The sequence below is a fragment of the Phalacrocorax aristotelis genome, chromosome 3, assembly GCF_949628215.1.
Source record: "Phalacrocorax aristotelis chromosome 3, bGulAri2.1, whole genome shotgun sequence".
In the NCBI taxonomy this organism is placed as follows: Eukaryota; Metazoa; Chordata; class Aves; order Suliformes; family Phalacrocoracidae; genus Phalacrocorax; species Phalacrocorax aristotelis.
The window spans coordinates 115576714-115604636 of NC_134278.1; the positions used below are offsets into that span (position 1 = coordinate 115576714).

The 27923-nt window shown below is 49.7% G+C and overlaps 2 protein-coding genes across 6 annotated transcripts in view; one reads left to right on the forward strand and one right to left on the reverse strand.

Annotated features, from left to right (window-relative positions):
• The window catches only part of TMEM63B (transmembrane protein 63B), a 47570-nt gene extending 32333 nt beyond the window's left edge, over positions 1-15237 (reverse strand). For 2 of the 4 annotated variants that reach the window (XM_075089194.1, XM_075089193.1), the window contains exons 1-2: positions 15099-15188; positions 13546-13653 (exon numbers count right to left, since the gene is read on the reverse strand). In XM_075089194.1, coding sequence (XP_074945295.1) covers positions 13546-13589 — 44 coding nt within the window. In that variant the 5' untranslated portion in view covers positions 13590-13653; positions 15099-15188. Of the gene's footprint in view, positions 1-13545; positions 13654-15044 lie in introns of all 4 variants that reach the window. The other 2 variants (XM_075089195.1, XM_075089196.1) reach the window with 2 other exon arrangements.
• A 37-nt stretch (positions 15238-15274) lies between these two features.
• On the forward strand, positions 15275-25937 carry MRPL14 (mitochondrial ribosomal protein L14). 2 transcript variants are annotated; one of them, XM_075089197.1, is made up of 3 exons: positions 15275-15354; positions 22685-22778; positions 25275-25937. In XM_075089197.1, exons 2-3 carry the CDS (start codon positions 22705-22707, stop codon positions 25636-25638), a joined length of 438 nt encoding a protein of 145 aa, XP_074945298.1. In that variant the 5' UTR covers positions 15275-15354; positions 22685-22704; the 3' UTR covers positions 25639-25937. The 2 variants fall into 2 exon arrangements, with proteins under 2 accessions (XP_074945298.1, XP_074945299.1); XM_075089198.1 differs by having other exon boundaries at positions 15316-15426.
• Positions 25938-27923: the final 1986 nt, after the last annotated feature.

A 27923-nucleotide genomic window follows, 5' to 3' on the forward strand; every position in this document is an offset into this window, starting at 1 on the left:
CCTTCCCAAACACATTGTAGGAGTATAAAAAACTATTAGTAAATTATGGCATTCCAAGAGTAATTACTAATTAATAACCCAGATGAGGTTACCACTTAATACTTCTCCCAACACAAATCTAGCTTTGGCAGCTGTATGGGCTAATGCTTGTTAAGATATTTCTCCAAGAATCTTCATGCAAAAGAAATCACCCCTGCTCAGGAAAGCTCCTAAGTACGTACTTATCTTGAAACTCTCACTGAAGTCGTAATAACTTAACTATGTGGCTAAATTGAAGTGTTTACCTAAAAAGGGACAGACTTGAGCACTGTGCTCTACTTCAAGCACCAGATGTTTTCCAAGACCATTCTCTGAACCCCAGCTATGTGTGCACTGGTTATCAACCCAGCCCCAGTTGGGCATCTCAGGGTAGAGGCAGCAAAGATCAAGCAGCTTAACCATAATTTTTCTTTGATGATGAGAAATAGGTTCCTGCAATAAATATCATAGTGACTGGTAAATAAGAAAGCTTTCTGGTCTAGGATCACTTCTCTTCATGAGGAAATAGTTCTGGCAGGCTTGAAAGGCATGCCATTCCTCCTGATTCTGTTTCCAAATTTCATTACTTCTGCTTCTGGCTGCTCCTCCAAAAATACTGCCCTCCCTTCTCAGCAAGGGGATTAAAGATCCCTTGCCATCAGGAGACATCTCACCTGCCTCTGCTCTCCTTAAGCTAAGGTCTGCATACCTGGCATCCTTCCAAGCACACCTTTCCAGCCTCTGACTGTTTCCACAGCTGATGGCACTCTCTGTGGTCAGCATCTTTCTAACTTTATTGTGCCCAAATGACCCAAGCACTGATATGGCCAGAGCCAGAAAGAGAATGGTACTGAGGTCTCCTTGCTCTGCAGCACAACTCCTTTGCATTCATAGCCTGAGAGGCCAAAGAGTTCTCCTTCAGTCACATTGTGGCCAAATATCTATGCCCCTATACCCTGTCATCCTAGCTTGTCCTCCGGCTTCCCACTTCTTTCCAGCACAGCTGCCTCCCATGGTGTCCACCCACTGTGGAAGGGGAAAACAAGCTATTTTTAAATAAACACAGTAGTTTGACAAGTGTCAACTATTATATGATGAACTTCAGTTTTCACATTTAAAGCAACAAACATTCAAACATCCTAGTTGTCCCATTTTTGTATAGTGGGACACACCTGAACCTTGTTGCCAGACTTGCTACCAATCATCAGCATTAGTATCAGGGCTTACCTGGCTCTTGACAAATATCACAAAACCAACATGGCCTTTGCATCTCCATCACTGTTTGGAGTATTTTGAAAAGGTCTCCTGTGCTAAACTACTCAAGTACCTCAGAGTTTCCCCAAACATCTATATAATCTAGGCCCTCCTGCACTCCTGTTGGGGCAGGTGAGCTGCAGATGCCAAGGGCAAGGGCAATTTCCATTACCACATGATGGAGAAGAAGCTTCCTAATGTTTGATTATTAGATGACTATGTAGAAAGACATAGGCTACACATTGGAGATAAGGCAGGAGCCTCTCACAGGGCATTTTGCTTTTTATCAGTGGAGAAAACACACCTACACTGCTTCATCTTACATGCTGGTCAGGCTCAGGCTCTTTCCTGGCTCTTCCACTGCATCCCAATCAGCTCAGAGGAGCCACTCTGATACCTCACAGGAAAGCACTAGGCAGCATTAGGTTTACATGGCTTAAAACACAACCTGGACAATGCAGAGTAAGGTCAGACAATGCTGCTTATTTGAGCAGCGGACCTCTACTCCTCAAACTGCAAAAGCATTCAGATTCAGGTTGCACTTTGCAAGCCACCACTGCCCTCCCGAGAGCTCCCACACAAGCCCAGCTGCTCCCTTCTCCAGACACCTTCCCATTTGATGGGGAAAGGCCGCAGCATCAGCAGCCCCCTGCTGAAGCATCACCCTAGCAGGAGGTACATCCCAGGTGTGCCAGCTCACAGCTCCTCTTTGAATCACAGTGCCTGCAGTGGGGACATCCCCTCTCCACACTGCTGCAGGGGCTGTGAGCACACCTCCCAGGCCAGCCTCCAGAGGAGAAGGTGCCCAGCTGCCCTCAGAGCAAACCTGGCAGCCATGCTTAGCTCCTCCAGGGCCTGAAATGGGAAAGTACAGGGAGGCAGGAGGGCAGCACCTCCTCCAGCCTCTTCTCTTGGGTTGCCAATCCCACCACTGCCTCCCAGCCCACCTGTTTACACCAGAGGCCTGCCACAGCAATCCTGCCACAGCCCCATAAGCAAGTGGGGAGTGTGGAATTTCAGCCCTGGCCCCTGCCCTCTGCGAACACCACCCGACTGGTATCCGGGTCAAAGCCTCTGAGGAATGCTCCCCGTATGGAAATCAGGCCGCTGCCAATGCAGTGGTGCCAGCCACCACGCATGGCTGCTGGGGACTGACTGCACGGTCTGGTGGCAGGGGGACAGATCCTACCAGGGTCAATGCTAGGACCTTTGAGGATCAACCCTGCTGCACAGAGCTCTGGTAGGCTCCACATCATGCACACACCTGAGGGCTGACTCATTTCCTTACTGCAGCTCATCAGAAATACACAGCCCCAGCAGTGCTTTAGGGTTAACACCTGCTCTCCAAGTGGCACAGGCATAGGGCTGTGCCTGTGTGAGACCAGGTAGCAATCAAAGAGAGATCCTTCACCCATCACTCCAGTGGGCACTGCCAATCAGCCTGGGATAGTCATCTGCTCACCTTGAGAATGTCACCCAGATGCTGGCCATATACATTCTCCTGAGTCAGGGACCATTCCAACAGGAGGAAGCTGACAGCAACCCTGCCCCAAGTTTTACCCCACTACTGCCAGCTTAAGTATCTTTGTCCCTACATAAAACACCTGCAGCCCCTCAGGGATAACTGCAGCCCACTACAACCACGTGCATTTCACTCCTTCCTCCTGAATCCTAGCTGCTTTAAGCCTCCTCTCCAACACCCCCGTCCACATGTTCGCAGGAGTGGGAGGCTGTGGGATGGCTTCCCAGGGCTAGGGGGGACAGAGCAGGCACTCAGGCAGCTTCCCCCCAGCCACGCCCACAGCATTCCCTTGATGAGGGGGTCACCAGTGGCTCCACATGCCAGTCAGCCAAGCTCACAGCTTCCAGGCCCAGGTCCCACTAGGTCTGTGCTCACCAGCAGACAAAACTCCTCCCAATATAGCATTGGTTGCCTATTTATAACATGCTGTTTACCAACACCAAGCACTCTCTTTTTGGAAGCTCAGGACGAGGTAAGTCAAGGCAGCATGAACAAGGGAGCTTTCTCCTGTCATGGGAAGATGAGGGGACTGTAGGAGGGTTACTTAGGGCTGGCTTATCACCTGCAGCTCCCTCACCAACGCAAGGAGACTCGAGGGCACATTCAACTTTTTTTTTTTTAAACACATCAGGCCCTTAAGCTCTGGTAAGATATTCCTGTGAAAGGGTGAGATTAGATCCAGCACACAGGAGTGAGCCAGCACCCCCTTGCAGCCTGCTCCAGGCTCAGGAAGCACTGAGTGCCAGCAGGTGTTGAAAAACAGATTTAACATGTCTCCAAAAGCCTCCTGACAGCTCCTGGGACCCTCTTCCAGCAGCCTAATGAAGGGCTGCTGGTTGCTACAACACTTTGACAGGGCTTCTTCAGGCAGCGCCTGTCTCCAGGAGAAACCACAACCCTGCCAGAGTGGTTTCCTGGCAGGTGGGTGGAAAGGCAGCCCCCACTGCTCACCCTCATCCAGCCTCCCCTCTGAATGATCACTCGTTTACTGCATTTGCTCGGTGTCCCTGGGAAGAGTTAGATTTGGGGGTGCTGTATGAAGCAAGGACATCCGACTGCTGCGGCACTAATGACACCAGCCTTCAGCAGTGGGCAAAGACAAGCTATGGGTCTCAAAGCAGGGTTGGGGAGGGAAAGGGGTTACAGCCTTAGGCTCCCATGGCAATGTCTTATGTTTAGGAAACTGTCCTGAAATACACACTCCTGAGTAATGCAAAGCAAGAAATGAGTGCCTTCTAGGGGTCCTTAAATTTTGCAGACTTTCTCCGGTGTTCAAGCTATACCCCCTCCTGGGTGGCTGGAAACAGACGCAGCGTGATGTTATTGAACTGCACACCCATATGGTGGCAGATCAGAGTCTTGAAGCCCATCCAGGAGAAACAACATGTGCCAGCCCCGGCTCCTCCCAGAGCCACCACTGCATTTTCCATTCCTCCCTCCCGGATGTACCCAGCTGTCTCCTGATGCCAGACCATTTTTAGAGCCTCACATTTTCCTCTCCATCTTCAAGAAAGTTATGCTTTCCTGCCCTCAAAGAGCCAACATCTCTTCCACCCTACCAAACTGATAATGGACCTCTTGGCTCTGTTCCTCTCTGTCATTTCATGGATCCATCTCCTACAGCATTGCACTTACTAGCCCCAAACAGGCTGGTGCCAATGCGCACTTACATTAAAAGGCTGGATCAATTTGAGTCTTTAACCTTTCCTAACAGGCACAGGGAGGGTTATCTCGGGGACTTTACCAGAAAGCTTCAGCTGGGGCTTGGTGTGTGTTCAGCCAAGGCTTGAAGTCCAGAGGCGTGCCTGGAACACGCTGCCTTAGCAGCAGAACACAGGACTTGTCACATGTAGGGCCCAGGAACTGCTGGTCAACTGCATAAGTTTCAGCTATAAGCTATCCTCTCAGCTTGCCCTTGTGTGCCATCCTTTTGGCACGGTTTCTCCCCATCAACAAGCCACGCGTTTGGTAGGGGTGCAGGCTTCTGCACCCGATGCACCACCAAAGGCACAGGTGCCAGCAGTGCTGCCCATGCCCAAGATGATCCTTCACTCGCTTCATCCTCCTGGCTCACCCCAGTACCTGCTGCTGGGTCTCCCACACTCTGTCCCACTGCTGTCCCCATCCACAGGCTCCTCATTCTGCGCCTCACACAGCTGCTACACATCACCTCCTGCTACCTGCTGCTTGGCTCCACCATTGCCTTTTCTCTTTTAGTTTGTCCCTCACTGGAAAGGGCTTCAGGTTTACATTAGGACCAGACCAATCCCCAGCCCTATGAGGGGATCCCAACAGAGAGCGCACTATGCCTGACCACTTTCTGTGGTCCGCTGTTCTTCTCCCCTAGCATCCACAGTCGCCAGATTAAGACAGTAGAAACTGCATCTCAGCTATTCCCTGCAGTACTTGTTTTGATGCTGCAGCACTGGGGAAGGAGCGGGAGGGTTCCTCCTCAGGCACAGCAGGCAGCAGCATGCACCAGCAGGGCTTCCCCCTGGACCTTCTTGCCTGCCTGGTTACCTAGGTATGAGGCAGAAGTTCCTGTCCCACCATCCCCAATGCACATGCCTTAAGAAGAAGCAGGGGTAGATTAAAAAAAAAAAAAAAACAAACAACAAAACACACACACAAAACCCACCAAAAACCCCAAAACACCTCTCTCCAGCAACATTCAAGTCTCAAACACTCATTGATCCTGAAATCCACTTGGCATGAGGCTCCTGCAGGCAAAATAGGGCACTAAAATACACACACCTCTAAGTGGGGAGGCAGAGCAGGAATAACAGGGCAGCCAAGCCATGGTGCTGGGGTAGGAGAGGGTGTTGCCCCAGAGCTCTGCTTGTAGCCTCCAGAGCCAGCTCTGCAAGGAGAGGTTGCTAGGAAGGGCAGGCTTCACAATCAGTAATGCACTGCAAGTCAAGGGATCCTGTGAAATGCTGGGAGACAATTAGACATTGATCAGGATGATTGACAGGCTGGAAACAGGCAGGGATGGGGGAAGGGCAGGGAGCAGAGGGAGGAGCAGGCAGGCTCACCCCCCGCAGTAGCTTTTCAGAACTAGGCTGGGAGTTTCCAGTCCATGCACCCATTTGGCTACAATGCACAGCTCTACCTGCACCACTGCTTGGGTGGGTTGGAGTCTACCTTCACTAAACCAGTTAAAAAAATCCCTTTTCTTGCTCCAAGAAATGCAGTGCAAACAAGAGACAGAGTGTATGCGCTGCAGTCCAAATAGCAAAGTCCCCTCTCCCCAAGCCATCCGAAAGCTGCTTTGTTCTCTATGTACCAGCCATGCACTTCCAGCACTGCCTTCCTACCCGTACATCAGTCACTCCCATATATTTTGAAAACAGGGTCATTAAAACTGCACACCACCTCTACTTCGATTGCTCCTTCCCTAGATTTCTGAGCTCCAACTAGAGGTCCTATTTGATCTTTCACACCCAGCCAACCAGGAACATCTGCGAGCACAGCTGTGTTAGACACAGAGGCAAAGACCCAAGCAATCAACATGTCTCCACAGGCATAAGTCTGCTGATGGAGGTGCAGTTATACTGGCAAAACTGCTTCAGTGTTTTGAGGTGGAGGAATAAGCCAGGCTGAGAAGCAGGAGCACTTATGCCAAAATAATGTATCGGCAGAGCAATCAAAACAGACAATCCTACACATCAAGCAGACCAGAAGCTGCAGGGGTTTTGACAGAGGCACCTAATGCACCACAGACATGGCCCAGACCATGCTCAAATACTGCTACCACACCATGTTTTTATGCCTTTGATTCACAAAGGTGTGTCCCTCATCCCATACCCACCAGGGGAGAGCTGAGCTGTGGCTGCTACTCCACAAGACTCTTCTGGAGCAACTCAGGCTGTTCCACCCTATAGCACTTGGCTTCCCAGAAGACAACACAAATGCTTACCAGGGTTATTTCCTACAAACTAAAGCTCTGCTCCCACCAAATAGAACAAAGCTTGAAAGAAAACAAAGTAAAGGAGTAAAAGACTGGGGTTTTTCCCCCCCTTCTGCCTTAAAGTACATCAAAGCATTTGCTTTCCCCTGACTCACAACTGTAGTCAGGAGCTATCTACTAGCTTTGAAATTCCCCTCCTACCCCAGGCAATAATAAAACATGAAGATACGAGAGTGTGAGATTCCAGAAGCGCTAGGCAGCAGGGATTTACAAGGGATACATCCTGTCAGGCACACTGGATCATCTTTATTTTTAACAGCATTACAGCATTAGTGGGTGAAAGGGAAGTCGTGGATGTAGCAAGATTTTAGCGAGCCATCTGCTGCAGCATCTCACCCAATCTCCCTCTCAAGGTTTGTTCATCAGGCTGAGGCAGAAACGTCACCTCATGGACTGAAAATGGGTGTAACGACCCTAAATAAACCAGCAGCTATAAGTGACAGCACTGGACCACAGGCTGGCAGGAACAAGAGGCAAGGGTGACATTTGTTTTTGTTCATCAATTTCACTGACCCAGGCTGCTCCCTCTCTACTCTTCAGTTTGGAGAGGTGGTAGGTGCTGGCTGCTCCCAGGTCCCTGTCTGGCAAAGAAGCTAGGTGCCACAATGGAAGGGATGGTATAAAACACTCAGAGGTGGATGACAGGGTGGAGCAAGGAGAGGCAGGGAACAATTTCAGAGGCACGTGCATGGAGAGTGGGCATAGGTTTGTCAGGGCATCACCCTACATTAGCTGGAGCCAGGCTAGCACTTTCTTCTACTGGAGGTGCTTCCTCCTAAGGTAGAGGAATCTCAAGGAAAGGGCTTTGACAGATGCCAAGGCAGGAGCAACAAAAAAGGAGGGCTTTGAAACCCAGAGAACAGGGGTGCACTGAGAAAGTGGTAACAGGTGAAGACAGGGACCTCCATCCATGCAAGAGAAGGGAGAGCTGGCTGCATGGCTCTGAAGGTGACCATAGCTCCAGCACCTCACCATGGGTTTTTCTTATCACTCTTCATGGCCTAGCACTTCTTCCCTACCAAGATAATGATACACTGTCATAAGATATGTTATGCTTATGCAGGATAACCAAGTCCCACCTTAATCTTTTCCTTGATTAGATAAACAGATTGATCTCCTTATGTTTCTCACCATAAAGCTTTCTCTCCACCCCTCAGATTATTTTGTAACTCTTTTCTGCATGCTCTTCAATTTTTCAGCACCCTTTTCTAAGCACTGACACTGGATTTAGACAGAGTATTTTAGTAGCAGTCTCCCCAGCACCACCTACAGCAGTAAAGTCTCATTCCTAGGGCTACTCACTGTTGCCTTTCCAGGTGCCAAACATTTCACATAACTGCCAGGCTTGAAGGAGCCTTAATAGGTCACCTGGTGAGATTCTTTGCTTCAGGTACAGCCAGCTGCAACTCATCCATACCTACAGACTTTTGGCTAATTTGCTCTAAAACAACCACCCCCACCCAACCCCCCCAAAACACCTTCAAGATAGCCTCCTCTTCCACTTCACCATCCCAACTGATATTACAGAAAATCATAAAGTCTGAACTCCCTCATTTGCAAGTAAAGTGACTTCCTGCCCTGTCTTCATCACAGCCACAGACTTCCAGAAGTACACTGCTGTACATCCTTGAAGACCATGAAGTTCCCTCTTGCATCTTCCTCAGGCTACATAGCCCTAGTTATTCTTACCCTTCCTCCCACACCGTACTTCTGAAGACCTTAAGTATTTCTGTTGCTTTCCTGGATACTCTCTCATTTGTGCACATTCTTCTTCAAGGGTTACATCTACATCTGAGCCTGGTCCTTCAGCAACACCTCTTCTGTGTGGAGGAGAGGACTAATTGCTTCCTGCACCTTAGAGGTGTCACTCCTCATACAGCCTGGCACAAGGCTTGCCTCATGTTTTTCTCCTCTCCAGCAAAGCACTCACTCATCCTGCTCATAAACCCTGGTAATACCAACATTTTCCCGTGCCCTGCCTAGCCAGGGTCTCCTTACCAGACAGGAACCTTTTTCAGTACAGCTTTTCAATTGCTTGTGGGTCCACCTGAAGGATGCTTCCTACCTCCCACCCCTTGACTGTTTGTTTCAGAGGCTGACTCTTGGGTCAGTGACACAGACTGACTTAAGTAATGATCTATCACATCCATCACCCCCACTCAGCCATAGGAGAGCCACACTTTCAGGCAAGAGCATTGACCAACTTCTCATGGTACATCCCAGACAAATGCATGCCAATGGACTTTTAATCAGCATATTCTCCCACCTCCTTAACAGGATAAACACTAACTGCTTAACTGTTGATTGCAATTTATTTAGACAGGCTGGTTGTAGTCCCATTCTTTCTTCCTGTAGTTCAAGGGATCAGACACTGGGATCTCCATCCACTAGATATTCTCTAAGGTGGCTGCTCACCACACAAAAGTTGCCTTCATCTATTCTTTAAGTACTTTTAGGGAAATTTCATAAGGCTTTGCCCACATCTAATTTACTTAACTAGTCTTGTCACCTGTTCTGACTTGTGCTTGGATTCACTTTTTAAAATTAACTCCTAAGTACCTCATCACCCCTGACCTTCTTTGCAAGGCGAAGGCAGAGTTCTTACTGTCACATTTTATTTGTTCCTCTTTTCCACACAGCTAGGAGCCAATTCCTTCTTCTATCCAATAGCTGCATCGGCTCCTGCCGTAGCTGGGTGTTCACACTGAGCTTTGCATCCACCACAAATCCAGTTCCTTCCTCCCAGATTTATAACATTGCCACTTATGCCAACTCAAGCTGCCTTTCTGTGTTGTGAGTAATAGGGAGCCCCTGGGCAGCTACTGCAGTTCAGCGGAAACACAATAATTTATTTCCAGGTCTATGCCTCAAGCACAGACAAGAGCCCAGCAAAACCAAATTACCAACTTGCATATGCAGTCATCCTGGGGAACATGTCAGCTTTACCAGCATCACCTGAGAGCCTCCAGCGCTCAATGGTTTCACACAAAGGTAGTCTGGACCATATTGACAGAGAGTTGAGGGATGAATCTCTTTTAAGATCTTCTTTGGGAACTAGAGGCACTAAATTTTTGGCTCGAGAGCCCAAGTATCCTAAGGTCAGCTGCAAACACCTCCCCTGCCTCTGTCACTGCCAGGCTCTCTCTGACCTCCAAGCAGAGGACATCAAATGTTGATAATTATTTCAAACAGGAGTCAAGGCCTACTGCCATCCGACTTTCCTCTAAGTAAAAGATCATACCAGGATTGTCTCACCCCCTGACTTTGAAGGTACCTGAGACAGAGCCTACTAAATGCTCCTATTTAATTACCAAAAGCAGGGCCAGGCCTGCTACTCAACTCTCCTACTAAATGCACTCTCATAAGAAATTCCACTTAAGAGTAACACTCTCCCCCTGACCCATGTCACCAACACATCAGGAGACAGTGGGATGCTCTTGAGGGAGCCTGTCAAAGCTGCTTTTCCATGCAGGTCAACAGGAGAGAGCACACCACCTCCCCACAAGCAACACCATGTGGCCTCCTTGTTGGCATGACAGAGCCAGATGTCACATTGCTGGTGGCCACTGGCTGTCCTCAGGGCGATGCTCTGCACTGAGCCAGAAGAGACACAACCTGCATGGACTCAGCGGGAACATCCCTAGGGGAAAGGGAAGGGGTATCAAAGCAAGCAACTGCTCCACACACAGAATTACACGGTGCAGAGGGGATGAGAACACCCAATGCAGGGGCTCACCAGAGTAGCTTCAGTCCGGGACTGTAGGGAATGACAGACAATGGTTGGACAGGAACGATCCACAGCAGCTGCTCTTCCAGCCAGAGAAAGGCAGGGAGGTTCTTCAGCTTGCTGCTCAGAGGCAGCATGGCTGTTGTGGTTCAGGAAAGCAATTGCAGAACATACTAAAAACTGGCAGACATGAATCCTGCCTGTAGCTGATTTCTCCTGGTGCTGATGCAATATGCTACCTTTCAAATACACAGTCCCTTAAGAGATCCAGCCCCTTTCTCTAATGCAATAGCACAAACATCTTCCCAGATAGGGCCACACACACAGGAATCTTCAAAACCTTGTTTTAAGCCAGACCCGTACTACCATCTGCCAATTCCTCTGGGGAAAAGAGCACGCATAAAACAAGACCTCTCTCTCTTCCCAACACAATAACCATGTGGGCAGAAGCTGCTGGCATTGACAATTAGACCAAAGCACATCAAGAACAGGAGACCCTGCGCAAAAGATACAGTGGGCCATGCCAGCAGGATCCTCATCTTGCTCACATAAGCTGTGTAGCCACTATAAAAGCTTGGCCTAAGGAGAGCACTGGGATACTGAGAAAGCATTCCCACTCCCACACCTGGCTTTACGAGGGATGGGGAGGAAGGGACTTGAAAGCAGAGGAGGGGGAATGACAGGCAGGCAATATCAACATGCAAGAGCCACAGGGAGAACAGAAATATTTCCACCACTGCTTTGCAATCACATGTGGGGAACGCATAATGAGTGTGCAAAGATAACCCTGCAAAGGGCAGGGAGCGCTGCACCGAGCAGCAGGGAGGAAGATGTTCTGCGCCTCACACTTAGGAAGAGAGTCTCTTTCTGCAGCTAATCTGTATTTGGAGCAGAGGGCAGACACCCAGCTCCATGCTGGAAGGACATGAAGTGAGAAGGCAGTGCCAACCACAGGCCTGCAGGCTCAGAGAAAAGCCATTTCATACTGCAAGCCTTTGCTCTACAAGCTTGGCACCAGCTTCACGAATCTCGCCCTCTCTCTGTTGCAGAGTGTGTACACACATGCGCATTTCTTTTTGTTCCTTGATTTTTGTTTTTCTCCTTTTAACCAACTTTCTAGCCGACGCATCAGGCCTGCCCCCCCCCCCAACTCACTCCCCTGAGCAAGCCGCAGAGCTGCTGACAGGACGAGGGCTGCAGGAAAAGAGGTGCCTCCCAAGAAGGCCACGCTCAAGGCTGTTCCTGCACACAACTGCCCATACGACTGGCGAGATGAGAAGTTCTTCCCAACAAGAGCCTGTGCTACACAGGGCATGGCAGATAGGTCAAGGGCTGTAGTCTCAGGCAGCAGGCGTTCCCACAAGGAACACAGAGAGGCTGGCTGCCCCATGCTGGGGTCCTTCAAAGCTAGAGCATCTGGACCAGCAACGCATCTGTGAAGAGCAAAGTGGCAGAGGGACTCCCTCCCTCTCTCCGGGCCTGGAAACCTGCATTTCAGTTGCTGGTTCAGCCTGCAAACTACCTCTGAGCTTCTCAGGCTTGTTTCCAGGGCCAGGAGGAGCAGGAGACAGCTCTGCTGAGACCAGACACAGGCAAACCTTCCTCCAACTCATGCAACACCACAGAGGCCATGGCCCATTTCAGGCTCTGCTGCTCCCCCCACAATGCCTCCCGAGCCATCAGGCAAGACCTGGGACTCTGCAGAGCCAGCTCAGGCAGCAGCAAACCTGTCCCTTTGCTTCAGGCTCCAAGCAGGACCTTAGCCTCCTTGTGTGAGATGCAGCGTGGAGAACAGGCAGCGGGCTCGCACACAGGCCACAGGAGCGGCCAGCCAGGGAGGACAGCTGCTGGAGGGCAGCACAGGGCTGCCAGGTTTGACACAGCGGGCTGCCGGACAAGCTCTCACTGGAGCAAAGGAGGTAGGGCAGGAGCAGCCCAAGGGACAGCCACTAAGGATTCCTCCCTCTCTCCTTGGTTCCCACCCCCTGGAAAGCAGCTGCTAGATTTAAAAAAAGGCTTAACAGTGCTGTCATTCAAGGACATGGAAACAATCTCCATTTTCCAAACATCCCCATCGTCTGGTCTCATCTCTGCACCACAAAAAGCCCGGGGAAAGATCTGGCCTCAGCCTCCAGCAAGCCGTGTCATCCTTGACTCTGTTACCCACTGCAGAGCTCTCAGATGCTTTGATATGCAAATCAGCCACAGGATCCATAACCAGCACCGTCTGCAATTAACAGCACACAGAGTATCCTACACCCAGGGCCTCCTCCAGCACAAAGCAGGCACCCCACGGCTGTGCAAGCTTCATGTCACACAACGCAGGTCCCAGCTGTCTTTTCCTGGGAGCAGAAGGTGCTGCCCGCGGAACCCTCAGGTCCCCATTGTACAGCCTCACCCTGACCGCCAGGATGGAGCTGGGACGCTTACAGACTGGGGTTGTACCTTGGTATGGATGGGGAGGGCCACAAAGGAGCTGCTGGCAGGATGCTGCAGCCTTCCCTGTGACCCAAGGCACCCTGGGCTCAAGGAAAGCATAATTAGCAACAGACAAAAAGCAGGTCTCCAGACTACCAGCTCCCAGGCTTTTATCGTAAGTCTCGTGCTACCTGGGATTTTCTTAAAGTCCTAGTTCCCAGAACTAAGCAATTTAATGAGGATATTTGACTTTTTAATGTAAAAATTTATGAAAAAAACCCAAGCAAATTCCTAGCCCATTAGATTTCTGAAGAAAGTTAAAAAAAAAAATATGGCCAATGATATTTTAAAAGCCCAGAAGAAAAAAAAACCACAAAACAAAACCCAACAAACAAGAAGCAAAGCACTCAGTATTTTTCTTTTTTTGGCTCAACTCATGGCTTCAGGACATTTCAGGATAGTTGCACCATGTTCCAGTCAAAGGGGAAGAAAATTGAGCATTGCAAAGCCTCACAGCAATGCCTTCTTGAAGGGAAAACCAACACCCTCAGAAAATACAGTAGCTTCAGTTCCTTCCAAGGTTACTAAAGGCAGGAACAGACAAAAATAGAGCAAACTTATTGCAACAAAACATACTTATGAACCAAACCAGAGTCTCTTCCCAACACTCTCAAAGGCATCTTCTTTCACGTTTATCTTCCTCCTGTGGTATCCAGGTAAAGACTGCAGAAAGGCCCTCTCTCCCTGTAAAGACAGCATATTCCTACCACTAAAAGGCTTGAGACAAAAAAGACCTTTCCTAGATAGGCCAGCTAATTGCAGTCATTAGAAGAAACATCCTTAATGCTTTGCTATTTCTGGTTTGAATGGAGTCCTCCTAGAGTCAGTTACCAGCTGAGCAGTTGGCTTTCTACTCTCTCAGAAGCATTAAAAGAATAAAAGGCTATTAGGGATCATATAGTATGGGTGCTTGGAGGGGAATGGTACCAGTCCCTGCAATGCACTTGTGAAGGCTTTGTCCCACACCCAGGTGGGGCATCTGCAGGACCATCCAAGAGGCACCTGTGCTGTGCAACCCTTCAGTGGCTTTATGACCGCTGCTAATGGGATGCTCCTGCCCTACAGCCCAGAGCTTTCCTCACATGCTTACTCTGGAGCATGACACAATGGAGCGGGACACTTCCAGAGTAACAGACTAATGCACGGTACAGGGCTTCTTGTGGACCACGCACAACTAAACTAGCACACCCTGAGCATGCACTGATCAGCTTTTTGCTTCCAGCTCCTGCTATCGAGGGAACAGCGAGGGAGGAAGGTGCCCAGAATCCCAAATTCCCCAAACACCTGGTCTCCATCCAGCTATCAAACCTTCTACAGGCATCGGGCTGACTGCAGCCACGTCACAGATTCTTGGCATGATGCCTCCAGCAGGTAGCTACATATAGACATCCAGGGCACGCTCCAAGATGAGAGGAAAAAAAACATGGTTTGCTGATTTGGAGGGAGAGGTGATCAAGACGAGCAGAAAAGGACTGCTTGGCTGCATGACCGTGCACACAAGCCCTACCAAACAGCTCTTTGCCAAGTTCTCCAGGTTACGAGAGGCCGGGCGATATCAGAAATTTGCCTGCTATTCCCACCCTTGAAACATCCCTCCTGCCGCTCCCAGTCACAGCAGTGCTCGCAGGAGAGCGCCGGGGAGGAGAACGGGCGACTTTCCACGACCGAGTACGCACAAAAGCAGCCCCCGCACCCCCAGCGGCAGCCGCAGCAGAGACGGCGGCCGATGCCACGCCGCAGAGACGGGTCGGCGACCCCCGGGGGTGTAGAAACCCTATCACCCAGCCGAAGGCCGGCGCCCGGGAGGTGGGCGAGAAGCCCCGGTGTCCCGAGCCGCCGCACTCCCACGCGGCCTGGGCCGGCCTTACAGGGTGTGGGGGCCCACGGGCCGCTCCCGGGCGCGCCCCAAGATGGCAGACGGCGCCCCCCGTCTCAGGCCGACCCCGCTGCCGGACTCTCCGCACCGGCCGCGCCGCCCGGCCCACTCCGCTCTAAGGAAGGCCTAAGGCGCGGCCGGTACCCCCCCCCCCCCCCGCAAGCACCAAGGCGGCAGCGGGCTGCGGTCCCGGGCTCACCTGGCCTAGAGAAGCCGCGGCCGCCGCACCCCGTCACACCAGCGGCTAGCTTACCCCGTGTCAGGCGTGGACTAGCTCTTCCCGGGCTACCGCTTCGCTTCACCCCACCGGGCCGGGTGCTACACTGCGCCGCGCACGGGAGCGACCGGCGACGGCTCGGCTCGGCTCGGCTCGCTTCGGCTGCGCTCCGGGTGGGGCGGGACCCCGGCGGGCGGGGCGCGACGGCGCCGGCCCTGCACAGCGGTGGGCGGGGCCTGCGGGCGGCAGTGGCGCTGTGCATGCGCATGGAGGGCCCGCGTTCCTCTCGGAGGTGCCCGGTGGGGCGGCGGGGGGAGGGGGCAGGTCGGGGTCTGCGCGCCGTGCGGGGCCGCGGAGCGTAAAGGCGAGCCTGGGAGCGGTGACAGGGCAGGGTAGGGCGGGGAGCGAGCGGAGTGGGGGCCTCCTCTGAGCCCTGGCGCCGCCGAAGGGCGGCCTTAGGCCTGCCGGCTGCGGGGCCTGCGGGCGGCCTGGTCACGCCGCCGGGCCGGCCTGCGGCCGGGGTGCTGGCTTTGTCCCCGGGGCTGGGGGAGAGCGGGCCGCGTTGGGTGTGCGGCTGCCGCGCTCGCCTGCGGGCCCGGCCAGCCCAGGCGTCTCCGGGTCCGCCCTCCCGGCCTCCCCTCGGTACCGGCCCTGCCGCCCGGCCCTCGTAGGGAGCCGTTTGCCGGGGTCGCTGGCGCTCTGCGCGCGGGGCCGCAAACGCCTAAACCCTGGGCTGCTGCTCTAAGGAGACTTGAGAAGCGCAGGTCGCGAGGGTGGCGTGTGGGCTGAGCAGGGCCAGGTAGCGGCTGGGAGCCGGGGACTGGGACGAGCACAGCCTGGAGCTTTTGCGTCGCTTGCATACGGGGCGCTGCAGTTGTACCCGCGGGCCTTCAGCCTTGCCCAGCAGTCTGGCCTGGGGGAGGGAAAAACCACTGTTCTGATGCTCCTGCACGTGTGTCCTTCGGAGCGTTTATTTGCCTCAGAAATCCCGTGGAGCTATGCTGCCGGGCTTAGGCTTGTGTGGGTACGAGTAGTCATGCAGCAAAGTTGGACCAAAATTCCTGTGTCCTGACAAGCACGGCATTTGCTCCCGTGTGTCATGGGGACTCAGGAAGTGTGGGTGCTCCTCTGTGCTTTGCTGGTTATTCTCAAAAAAACTTCTTTGGAGGTCCAGTGAGTAAGGGGAGGCAATTTGGGGAAGAAGACAGCATGACAGGTTTCTTATAAGCATGAAAGGATTCCTCCTGGTAAAGGCACATGGGCAGCCAGCCTTTCTAAAAGCGGGACACAAATGCTTATCTGAGCTGTGTTTGCTTGTCTGGTTTGAGAGTTCTCCAAGATTACCTAGGGAGGGTCTTGTCTGGGAAGGAGAGAAACTGAGCTAAGGGAAGTTTTTAAGTGAGAAGTAAGGCTTATTCTACCAAAGCTGCAGGTGGCTCTGTGCTGCCTTGTGGCATGAGTGTGTCTTTGTCACCAGGTTAGGTTTCTCTGTCTGTATTAGGCATCCTTTTCTAGTGTAACTTTATCAGGAAGGTTTGGAGCCACTATCCTTTGTTCTGTGAACAACTAGCCTAAGTCTGTGGTTCCTGGCTTTTTTTTTTGTTATGGTTGAGCCACAGCTCCCCATATTTTCTTCGTTCTTGTGTCCTTCCCCCTTCCACAGCTGCCCCCAGCATGGTTACTGCTGTCTGGTTTGTGATCACACCTTGTGGTTGGGACCTGCTCATCCATGTCAGGGCTGGGAACAGAATCTGGTCTTGTGGCTTGCCACGTATTGTCCTATTCCTGAGACCTCAGTACTTTTAGAAGTAGTAAAGATACATTTGAGAGGTGATAGCAGTGCTAAGTTATGGGAGTGCAGGCAGTTCGCAGAATTCATGTGGAATTCCAAAAGACACGGACAAAGCAGGACCTCACTGGGCTTCACTCCAGCCCCACAGACTGTACCAGAGCAGAGCTTCTGGAATTAGATACCTGCTCTACCTCTTGTCTCCTTTGACCTCACACAGGAAGTTGTCCTCTCTGTAGCTTAATTTCCTGCTGGTCCGCTGGGCATAATCCCTTCCTGTTTTAGTACAGTGCTGTGAATATGAATATATAGAATGGTTTAAGGTGCCCGGATACTAGAACGATAAGAACCGTAAGTACCTTAGAGTTGGGACTCCTGGATACTTAAAATGTCAAAAATAAGTTTTCCTTTAAAGATATTCAGCTCTATCTGCATTTCCTGATCGTGATCTGGAAAATGAGGTTAGTGTGTTTTGCTTGAAAATTGTTAACAGATGTACCTGTAATGAGTTTCTGTTGGTAACTTGGATCAATAAATAATCCTGTTTAATAGCTAATCCTATTCATAAACGGAAATCGAAAAGACTTAATTCCTCTTTGTGAATCCTGGCCTTTCTGGCCGTCATTAATGCAAAACCAATTATGTCTTGGTAATGAATATCTTGTGCATTTTTTACACACACAAGCCCTTAATCACATCGTTTCCTTTATGAGGAGAGCTGTGAATGGATTGAGTCCTGTAGTTCACAGTTGGCTCTTGCAGCTCACCCTAGCAGATGGTCTATAAATAAATCTGCAGTGGCAGAGTAAGGGTTTAGGTATTTGCATCATGCATATTGTTTTGGATTTATTTCCTGCGTTTTAATGATGGATGACAGATGCAGTTCAAATCTTGGTGGTGCCTGAAGCACGTCTATTTTGGTCTCTTGGAAGAATAAAGGGGATGTTGGCCCCCACTGTTTGACTATGCAGATCAGGTTACTACTATTAAAGCGAAGAATATTTTTCCCTGTTTTGTTTTGTATGTTTGACAGCAGGCTTTGGGTAGTAGGCCTCAGCATTTTCTTTGCAACATCCATTGGTTTTCCCTGGGGCCTGTGTGTGTGCATGAGTTACTAGCAGAAAGAAGGGAAAGAAAAAGCTGAATGGAAGTACAGATCTTGGGAATATAGGGAGCAGGTGTCATTTCCAAAACTTGTAATCAAAAAGGAAAGTAATACTGGATTGCTAAGTAACAGCACTATTTAAAAGTATGTTTACTCTAGGATGCAGGCTGGGTAAGAATGGCACCTTGACTGTTTTTTAGGGTATGCACCGCTTATAAAAACTTGATCAAAGCTATTGCGCTGGCCTCTTGAGTGTTCAGATGCGGACCTTTTTAGCACTCCCATGGCTGTGTTAACAGTGCAGATTCATACAGACCGTTCTTGTGAGGCACATCAGTATTTTTTCTGAAATGAAAGAGATCCTTTCATGCCCAACTCTCCTGGTGTTTGTTCAGAGATGCTGTCACAGTGTTAAGTCTGGGTTAGCAGCGAAAAGAAAAATCCCAGCTTTGTGTTTCACCACGTTCACTTGCACCAGCATTCGTGTGGCCCCAGGATGAGTTGCATCAGGGAACTCATGTAGCTGAAAACTGTGACTTAAGATGAATGCTAGAACCAGCATAAGGGAGGTGATAGAAATTGTGTTGGGAAGACACAGGGCTTCCTTTATTGGTACTGTGTGCCCTGACGATGGTTCAAAGTGAGTATGTAATCCTGTCCTTATCTGGAAGATGTACTTGCTTTGTGTCAGCTCCCTGAGGTGGTCTACTCATGTGTTCGCATGCATTTGATGAAAATATTTTATGGGGCACGCTTCTTCTAGCTGGGATGAAATTTTCCAGAACTCCTTAATTCAAAAACCACTCAAGATTGCAGTAAACGTAAGTTAATTCTTTAATCTCAAGGGAAAATGGTGAAGGTGGTAGCTTTAGTATGGCACTTGAAAATGGTGCAGTGGGTAAATGACTTCCAGAGGTTTATAACTGTTGAAGAGTTCCTTTGTTGTGCAGTGTTGGAATTTGATGTTGGTTTGTTGCATTGAATGGGGTATGGCTGAAGGGCCCTTGAGAAAGGAGTGTTTGCTGCAGCAGGGTATTACGTGCTCAGACTTATTCAGTGAAGTAGAAATTGGGTCATTTTAGTGAATATTTGATTAACAGCCTCCTTCACCCTTTCTGAATCTTACTCTGAGGTCTGTGCTAACTTTTAACTGATGTGTGGAGTGGAGAGAAGCAAAGCATCTCTACAGTTCTGGTTTTAAGAAATTAGTCTTTCTAACCATGAGATGGAGCCACTGCTAGAATTTAGGGGCGGCAGGGCAGGAGCTGGGAGAGAGGTTGCTCTGCACAGTTCTTTATCACTGCTTTGGTGCAGCTATGTGAGGTCTACTCTATATCAATAGTTATCTTTGTGTTGGGTCTTTCATTTTAGGATAGTGTCTGTTTAAATGCTGCTCTTGCCTAGCATGAACAACTTGGAAATTAATCCTGCTTGAGCAGGAGATTGGACTACATGACCTCCAAAAGTACCTTCCAAGATAATTCCTTGGTCAGGACTGTATTAGTGACTTAAGTACTAAGCAGCAGTGTTTTTTTGCCTGTCCAGGGTATTGTAGGGTACACCCCTGTATCAGCTGGGCAATACCGACAGCAGGCTTCTGGGAATTCCTGCAAATTTTCCTGTGCTTCAGGTTATGGGGGTACCCTTCCCATATACCTCTGAGCACCGAAACCTGACGATCTGGGGAGAGCCACCTTCAGAAGCAGACTCAGGCGACACGTGTTCTCCATGCTTGTGCTAAGTGCAGCCTCCTCTGAGCCTTTTTAAGGCCTCCTGGTGTGAGGTAACAACAGTGCTGGGAAGGAGAGAGGTGCCAGGTGCGCTGGGGCTGATGGCTGTCATAGCTTTGTAGTGGCTCTTCAACCTTGGCACCAGCTCGGAGCGTTCATGTGGCAGCACCCAGCATGACAGAGCGAGTGGCTTGGGTGCCCTTTGGAGTTTAGTTTAGTAAGTAGCTGCTCCATAGAGGGGGAAACTGAGAGCAGAGGAGATCAAGTGCCCTGTTCACAGCTGCAGAGGGAGCAAGTCAGGAGTGGGTCTGGTTGAGGGGTGCCTGGAGACAGACCCAGGCTATTGGCTGTTCGTTTCTAGAAGGGAAGCTGGCATGTTCTGATAGCTGAAGATATGATTCACTGTTCGTGAAGCTGCTTGCACCCTTGAATGCTGTACTCCATGCCACAGATGCATTCTTCTCTTCCCTCCACCCTGAGCCTTCCTGCTAATTGGAAGCATCCCCCCTGTTTACTCAGTTGCTAACAGGATGGTTCATACCAAATAATCATATGAAGTTTCTTAGCTTGTGACACATCCTAATGTGCCGAGGAACAATTCTTAGCAAAGAACGGGGTGCTGAGTCATCTGGAAAAATAAACAGTCCTTGGACACTTAATGCTGTTGATACTTCTGCTGGTAGTTTAGTGACTTCAAACCTTCACTGCTGCCACAGGGTAGAAACAAACAGTGACTCCTCCCAGGAGTGGGGAGTGAGTTCAGAGTTTAGGCAGTGCTTTAGGACTCTGACATGCAGCCTTGAGCACCTCTAGCTATGCTGGTTGTGACGTTGCTGTCCCTCTGACAGTGGGCAGAGCATGCACCCATGCCTGCCCTGCCATGAGCCGGCAGATATCTCTCCTGTCGGTCTTATGTAGTGGTGAGGATGAGCAGCCACTGTGCCTGCCAAGGAATAGAGCAGGACTCCTCGGGAAGCATCCGTCAAAGACAACAGAGAGAGTGACTTGCTGCTGCTTCTTGTTGGGGTCTTCTAGAGGGATGCGGGACCTTGGTGCAAATCTGGAGGAAGTAGGAGCAATATTATCCACTGGGTTTGAGTTTCACACAGGGAAACAGTATGCGCAAGTGCAGAATGGGATGCAGGCTGTCTTCCGTGCCAGCACAGGGTGTGGGCTTACAGCAAGGTGACATAGTTGGACATGCTTAGAAATCCTAGCAGCAGCAAGGCCCAGGTAATTGGACCTTGATTACCAGCAGCACTGTAAATACCACAGGGTCTTTTTTTTGTTAGGCTCACACAGCTAGGTAAGGAGCTGTGGCAAAACCAGAGCAGCCTTGGAATCTCATTTCAGAGGGGACAGTGCAGGCAAGTTCAGAAGGGAAGCTCTGAACTCATTTGGAGATCTACCCCACAGAAAAGTACCTTTGTTTAGCAAACAAATGTAAGCTTTGGCTGTTGCTGATCTCTTCTAAACCTGCCTGTGTGACAGGTGAGACCATTTGACACATATCATGTGTTTTGCTCGGGGAGCACTGCTACAAAATTGCTGTGGTGCACGTCTCCAGTACTTCTCATCCTGCTGTCAGGTAACACTTGCTCTGTAGAACAACCACAAACCATAAAAAATACATACATCTCCAAGTAACCAAACACACTGGGGAAAAATAAAAACAACAGAGAATGAAGATTTAGCCTGGGCTTTACTTGGTTGTATTAAGAACAGCTGTGGCATCATCTGTCAGAGGGTCTGTGGGTATTTTTTTCTCTGTAGAGAAGTTAGGTCAGCTTTGTTTTTAAAATACAGAAGAAAATACAAAAGAAAATGGCTTTACAGTGTACTGCTACAGTTTGGCCCTAAGCTCATCAGAACTGGCAAAGGGAGATAAGTGGTCAATGTATTTTTAATGTTTACTTTAGAAAGGAGAGAAGCAGAGCATGTGGTGGTTACATTGCCAAGGTCTGGTCAAGCAGTGTCACACAGCGGTAGTTGCAGTCAGATGGAAAGTCTTCGTGTTACCTGAGCTGGCCTGAAAGAGGACTGGCTCTAGCTTTGTGTTGTTTTCTCCCTTCGCTTTGTGTTGTTTTCTCCCTTCGCTTTGTGTTGTTTTCTCCCTTCGCTTTGTGTTGTTTTCTCCCTTCGCTTGGATCTGCCTGGGTCATCACTCCCAAACCGATGTCTGGCAAAGTGAGCCACGTTCAGATAAGCCTTTGCGATTGCGCATCCAAGCTGGTCCCCATCAGTCTGACAGAATGAGGTTAGGGAATTGCCATGGATGTAGTCAGGGAAGAGGGTGTGGTAAACTCAGTCAGAGGTTAACCTTGTAACCCAGCTCTGCTGCAGTCAGGGTAGTGTTTTGGTTTGGGTTGAATGTGCACTGTAAAGTTACAGGGAACTGTTCCATCTGAGCAGCCTTTACAGGGTGAGATTGGCAGAGGTGTGATTCTGGTCTCTAAACACAGGCTGCTGAACACCTTGTGTATGCTAAGGGGGAGCGTGTCCTCACCAGTGGAGCTTTGTCTTGTGTCTTGTCTGGCAAATTGTTTCGTGAAGCTCTGATGCCACTCTGCAGAGTATCTCTGGCTTTTTGCTTGTTTTTATAGGTAACATTGGTAGCTTTTACAAGCAACTGTGGTAGCTTTTGCGGGTTACTGTGGCCTCTAAATTGGTTCACATCCAGAATTTTCAAACCTGCTTCTTGTTACATGGTTCACAGTGCACGCAGATGGCCCCTTACCTCTGTGTGCAGGAAACTGCAGTCAGTGATACTGAATCCAGCTTTGTAGTACGCACATCTGAATTACACTGTCTGCTGAATTCAGGCAGGGGTTGTTGATCTGCTTTGTATCGTGCTGTCAGTGCTGTTAGCACTCTGTGCTGTGGATTGCAGCATCTAAAGAGGTGCTGAGACTCTAGTGTGTGATTCACGTAAGGAAAATGAAGTGAAACAAAGTTTGTCCAATTTCCAGAGTTAGTAATTCTCTTGTTTCTCATGCAGGGCAGGTTACCAGAATCCAAATGGCTCTCCTGAATAGGCGATTGGGTTTATCCTTAACCCATCTAAGCAGCACAGTGATCCAGCGGCACTTAAGGTAATTTTCAAATCCTCTTTTGTTTTCTTGGGAGAATTTCCTGATTGAAAGAGATGCTATTAGGTAGGTCATAAGATACAGTATTTCTAATTCAGAAAGGATAATATAATAAAACAATCTGAGTTGTCCCTTCACAGGTTGTGAACTGAGCACAAACACAATAGCAGATGCAGGTTCTTGGCAGTCTGAGTGTGGTCTGAACTCTGCATTTTTGTATGCTTGCAAGGAGGCTTTTAGGCCTGTGAAGATGATACAAGCAGAATTTGAAGGTGGCTATGTTTCTCAGCCAAGTCCAAAATGCAACAGCCAGCCCCTGCTGACGTAAAGCCAGTTACATGTTTAAAACTATTCCAGAGTTTATAATGTCAGTTATTTAGAACAAGAGTAACCTGAAAAAATATTGCCATGTACCTTAACAGTGTCCATTTTGTTATTTTTTCTTTAGGTCCTTGTTCCAGGCTCAAGGCATTTAAAGCTTCTTAAATTTATGGACCTCATGTTTTACAGTGCCCTGGACAAAGCTTAGAGCCTAATCCCACAGTACACTCGGTGTGGGTATGGGGAATCTCTAGCATATAGCTCTTTGAAGGGTCAGGGCTTCGGTTTATAGGGTGAGAATAGTCATTCCCATGACTGTGGTCTAGAGAGGGGTTTAAGACAGTGCTTAGGTGTAGGTTATGTGATAGTCCCAGGAGCTACCTCAAGGAGGTGTCTTAAGTCTTACTGGCTTTGTCTGTACATGGGCTGCATGAGAGCATGGGCTGGTAGACGTGTAAAGGATATGTCTAGGCTGACAGTGAGAGGGAGGCCAAGTCCACAGAGGTGAGCAGTACTGCTGCAGGATGTCAGCAGTCTTAATGGAGAAACCTTTCCTTTGTGGTGGGCCTGCTTTGGATGTGGTGGAGTTTTGCTCCAAGACTGTGGTAGAAATGAAGGAAGGCAGGGATGGAAGTCATCCTCCTTGTACAGTTACTCTTGTCTAGTGGTACCTGGGCAATCACACTTAGAGTTGTTTGCTAGTGCTGTGTTGTGGACTTGGTCCCACCTAGGTTTTCCCTTCTCCTTCCTGTGACAACACTCTTGTCCCTTTCCAGCCTCCTCCCTTCTGCCTTCCCTGCTGTGCAGCCACAGCCTGGCAAGCAGAGGATAGAGAGTGTGGTATACCACAGTCCCTGCCGGGGGATGGGTTGGGAGAGGGTGGCTGCTTGCAGAGGTGAGTGACTCCTGAGAGAGAAGGGTGCCCTCTTGTAGGGGAAAGCTGGGGGAGCGGTAGCCTCTACTGCAGGAAACAAATCTTGAAAGGCAGCACTGGACCTCTGGAGCAGTTTGACTAATGCAGACTGACCCAGCTGGCTTTCCCTTACTGCATGTAAAACTGTCTGCTTCAACTGATGTCCACGCACACAGTGTGTGATACGCAGGGGATGGCTTGCTCTTCTTCTAGGCAGCATTGCAAATACAGGTCCTTCATCTTCAAGAGCAGGTGGTGGTCCACTGTTGTTCTTTATTTACTGTACACGCTTCTGCTCTGCAAAACAAGGTGAATGGTTAGGTTGATTCCTATCTGAGCAGTTCAGCTGACAGCAGCTTGGCTTTCCTGCAGCTGTCTGGCCAGCATGTTTCTAGTACCCTACTGCAAAGCAGTTGCTTAGCAGTAGAAAGGATCTTCCTGCTTTTCTGATGGTCTGTGTTTGTGTCCTTTGAAGGGAAGCAACAAATCACTTAAATTCGAGCTTACTGGATAAAAGAATAGCCGTCCCTGAGAGGGAGGTGGAATTGTTTCTCAGTTTATTCCTGCTCTTCCTAAGTATATTCAGAGTCAGATCTAACCACTTAGTATCACGCAGTTTATGTCTGTTGTTTCTTACTCCTGATAATCCCACAGAACAAACAGATACAGAAGAGGCTGCGTCTCTCTGGGTTCCTCCTACATGGGGAGGGTGATGATCTGTTAGATTCTAGTTGGTGGCAACTTAGCACAGCCACAGCAGGACCTCAGAGGTCTCACTGAGAGCAGAATAAGATGGGAGACCCTCATAGACTTCACTGAAACGAAGATTGGTCAGGAAAGTCGTTACTGCTGGGGACTATCTGCTGAGGATTGAAGGCATCAGACTTGAGTCTTAGCTTCCTGTAGGCTGTTTGTGGCAGAAGCAAGCACATTTTTTTTGCTTGTAAATTGAAGTTGAATGGAATCATCTGCAGTTGCTAAAAAGCTCAGTAAATGCAAGCCACTCTTCACGCCATCTCTTAGTCGTGTTTCAGAGTAGAATGGCCATTTTCTGTTTGACATTCAGTAAAGACTGTGCAAAGTCCAAAGTAGCATCTGGCTTTCAAAGAGCACATTGAATGCAGTAAATGTGTCACTCATATGGTATGTATTTGTTGCTGGTGCCTTCCAAGTCGTTTGTGTAATGACAAGATCCTGTGCTGGGTTTGCCCTTGCTCCCCAAGGATTATTAAGGAGATCTGTCATTCTTTCCTGTCTTTTGCTAGTATCACTGGATCATGCCAAGCAATACAGAAACTCACCCGTGTGCGAGTGGTGGACAATAGTGCCTTGGGGAACACACCATACCACCGGCCACCAAAATGCATCCACGTGTATAACAAGACCGGAGTTGGAAAAGTAGGAGATAAAATCCTTCTGGCTATCAAAGGAGAAAAGAAGAAGGCCTTAATTGTAGGGCACAAGATGCCTGGCCCCACCATGACGCCTAGGTTTGATTCCAACAATGTGGTACTCATAGAAGACAATGGAAATCCAACAGGGACTAGAATAAAAACACCAATACCCTATATCCTGCGAGAGAAAGGAGAGTTCTCCAAAGTGTTGGCCATTGCCCGCAACTTTGTATGAAAGCTAAGCAAGGTTTCTGGCAATCCTGTTTATATCCTTCCATACAGTAGCTGTTCCTTGGTCCTTTTAGAGAAAATGGTGAAACATGAAAACTTTGAGGTTCATCAAGAGTCTCTCTTCCTGTTTAAGAATTACAAACAACTATCTTAAATGTTGAAATACCTTGTTTTTTTTCCAAAAGAAGGTTGATTTATTTCACAGAACATCTGTGGTGTGTTTGGGAAATGGTCTGTCACCCTTACTGCTCTGGTGGTGTTAATTTGGTTTCTAATCATTAAAATGAGAACATGAAAATCCTCCTTGTTTTGTACTGCTTCTGCTCTCTTCCCTATTTCTGCCTTTCCCAGCTCCCCAGGAGCAAGACACAAAGCGCAGTCCTTGGCCCTATGGCACTGGGGTCTACAAAACATTTAACAGAGAAGGAGAGATATGTAATGAACTATTGGTGCCTTGGGCATATTCAATAAAAGGATTAGTTTCTACGTCTTTGCCTAAGAAAAGTCTTTAGGAGGAATGAGAATTGGGGGAGCATGATGGCCTACAACTTCAGTGGTGTGTGGGTGAACAGGGTATGCCAGAGGTGGGGAAGCAGAGGTAGGAAGGGGAGGTTAATGGGGTAGGTTTGAGATGCAGCTTTTATGCTCTACTCCCAACCAACCTCAGGAAATTGTGTTCTCTGAGTAATTCAAGGGCTGCGTTCAGATGGAAAGGTCCACAGAAAGAAGCTTCCTTTTAGACTGCTTTTTGGGGCTGTGTCAGACGTTGTGATGTTGGTTGGTGAGACTGGCTGTTGTCCAGCTTCCTAAGCCTAGGCACAATAGTGGGCAGATGCTACTGTGTTGCTTTCAGCACCAGCTGAGATCCAGGAGCCTTTATATGGAGCTGAGGAGAGAAACTTGGTGCCTCTGGCAGGTGCAGGGACATCAGGGCAGAGCGCTGCTGGAAATGGCAGTGCTGGGGAAGAGGGTGTAGGGGACGCAACCAGCAGAAGTCTGGCCAGCTTCAGGCCCCTGAGCCAACTCCAGCCAGGTCTGGTGACTAGTGGCTGGCTGTACCTTCTCCTTCCACCTCCCTTCCCTGTTCTGCTGGGAAAGCTTACCTTGGCCTTGCATTGCCTGGGTGTAGATCTGAAGACTGCAGTGCTGAGCTATTCCACACCTGAACTAGTTACTCCTTGGCAGATGTATCTGCCCTATGCTTCCCCACTGTGGAATCCACATTGTCCATGGAAGAGGTGAGCCCTGGATCGCCTCGTTGTCCATTACTCCAGGTAATGCAGATAAGATGATACTTTAAATTCAGGCTCAACCTTTAAGAAATGGCACTTCCCTGTGAACTGGAGGGGTCCAAGCCTATGTGCTTCCCAGTTCTGTGGGAAAGCAGAATCGACTGCTGCTGGCAGCGTGTTCCTTGACTGCTGTTGTCCACGGGCCAGAGGGTCAGCTGCTCTGAGTCCTCCTGAACCTTGCAGGCATTGCATTTAAGCCCTCAGCCTGCTTGCTTTGTAGGTGCGTGCCTGCCAGCACAGCAGTGGAGCAGATCCTCTGCTGGCTGATGTCAGTCCTTTGGTCCATCTGAGTGCAGTTGATTTCCAGGAGGAACTTTCCATACTTGGAGGTGATGTTTATGCCATTTTGCTAAGCAGGATGGTGAACGAACTGTGCGTGCCAGTCACAGCGATGAGCATGACAGGTCTCCCTCCCTCAGGTGTGCTTTGCCTCTGTGCCACACGGGCACGGCACGGCCTGAGTGCTCAGGTACTGCTCACCACCTTTTTTTCCTCTGGTTGAGTGTATTCCCGCATCAGCGTGGGGTGCTCCTGGCGCTCTTTCTGGGGTTGAGTGCTATTCTGTGAGTGGCTTCCCAGCCCTTTGGTGATGCTTGGTGCCTGCCCTGCACGCGTGAGGAGCTGTGCGGGTGGACACACCGATGCTGGGAGTGGCGTGCCTGGCAGCACCCTGCCCAGCCCCAGTGTCTCCTGGATTCAGGAGCAAAGTCGAGCCCGGGGTGTGGAGCTGGCTAAACTCTGCTTAAGGTCAAGGGGCCTTAGCGAGTTCTGGGTGCACAGGTCTGATCTTGGCCTTTTGAGGTAGGGAGGCCTTGTGCAGGGTGTTGAATCCATCTGATTCAGGGGTGGGAAAGTCAGCATTGTACCCTGCCGTTGGTGGATAAATCTTCACAGCTCACTTCAGGTGTGTTTTCTGGCTTTTTCAAAGCTCATTCCAGCAGCAGGCTAAAGTATTTGAAGTAGAAAAAGAATGTATGCTTTTATGTATTTTTAGGGA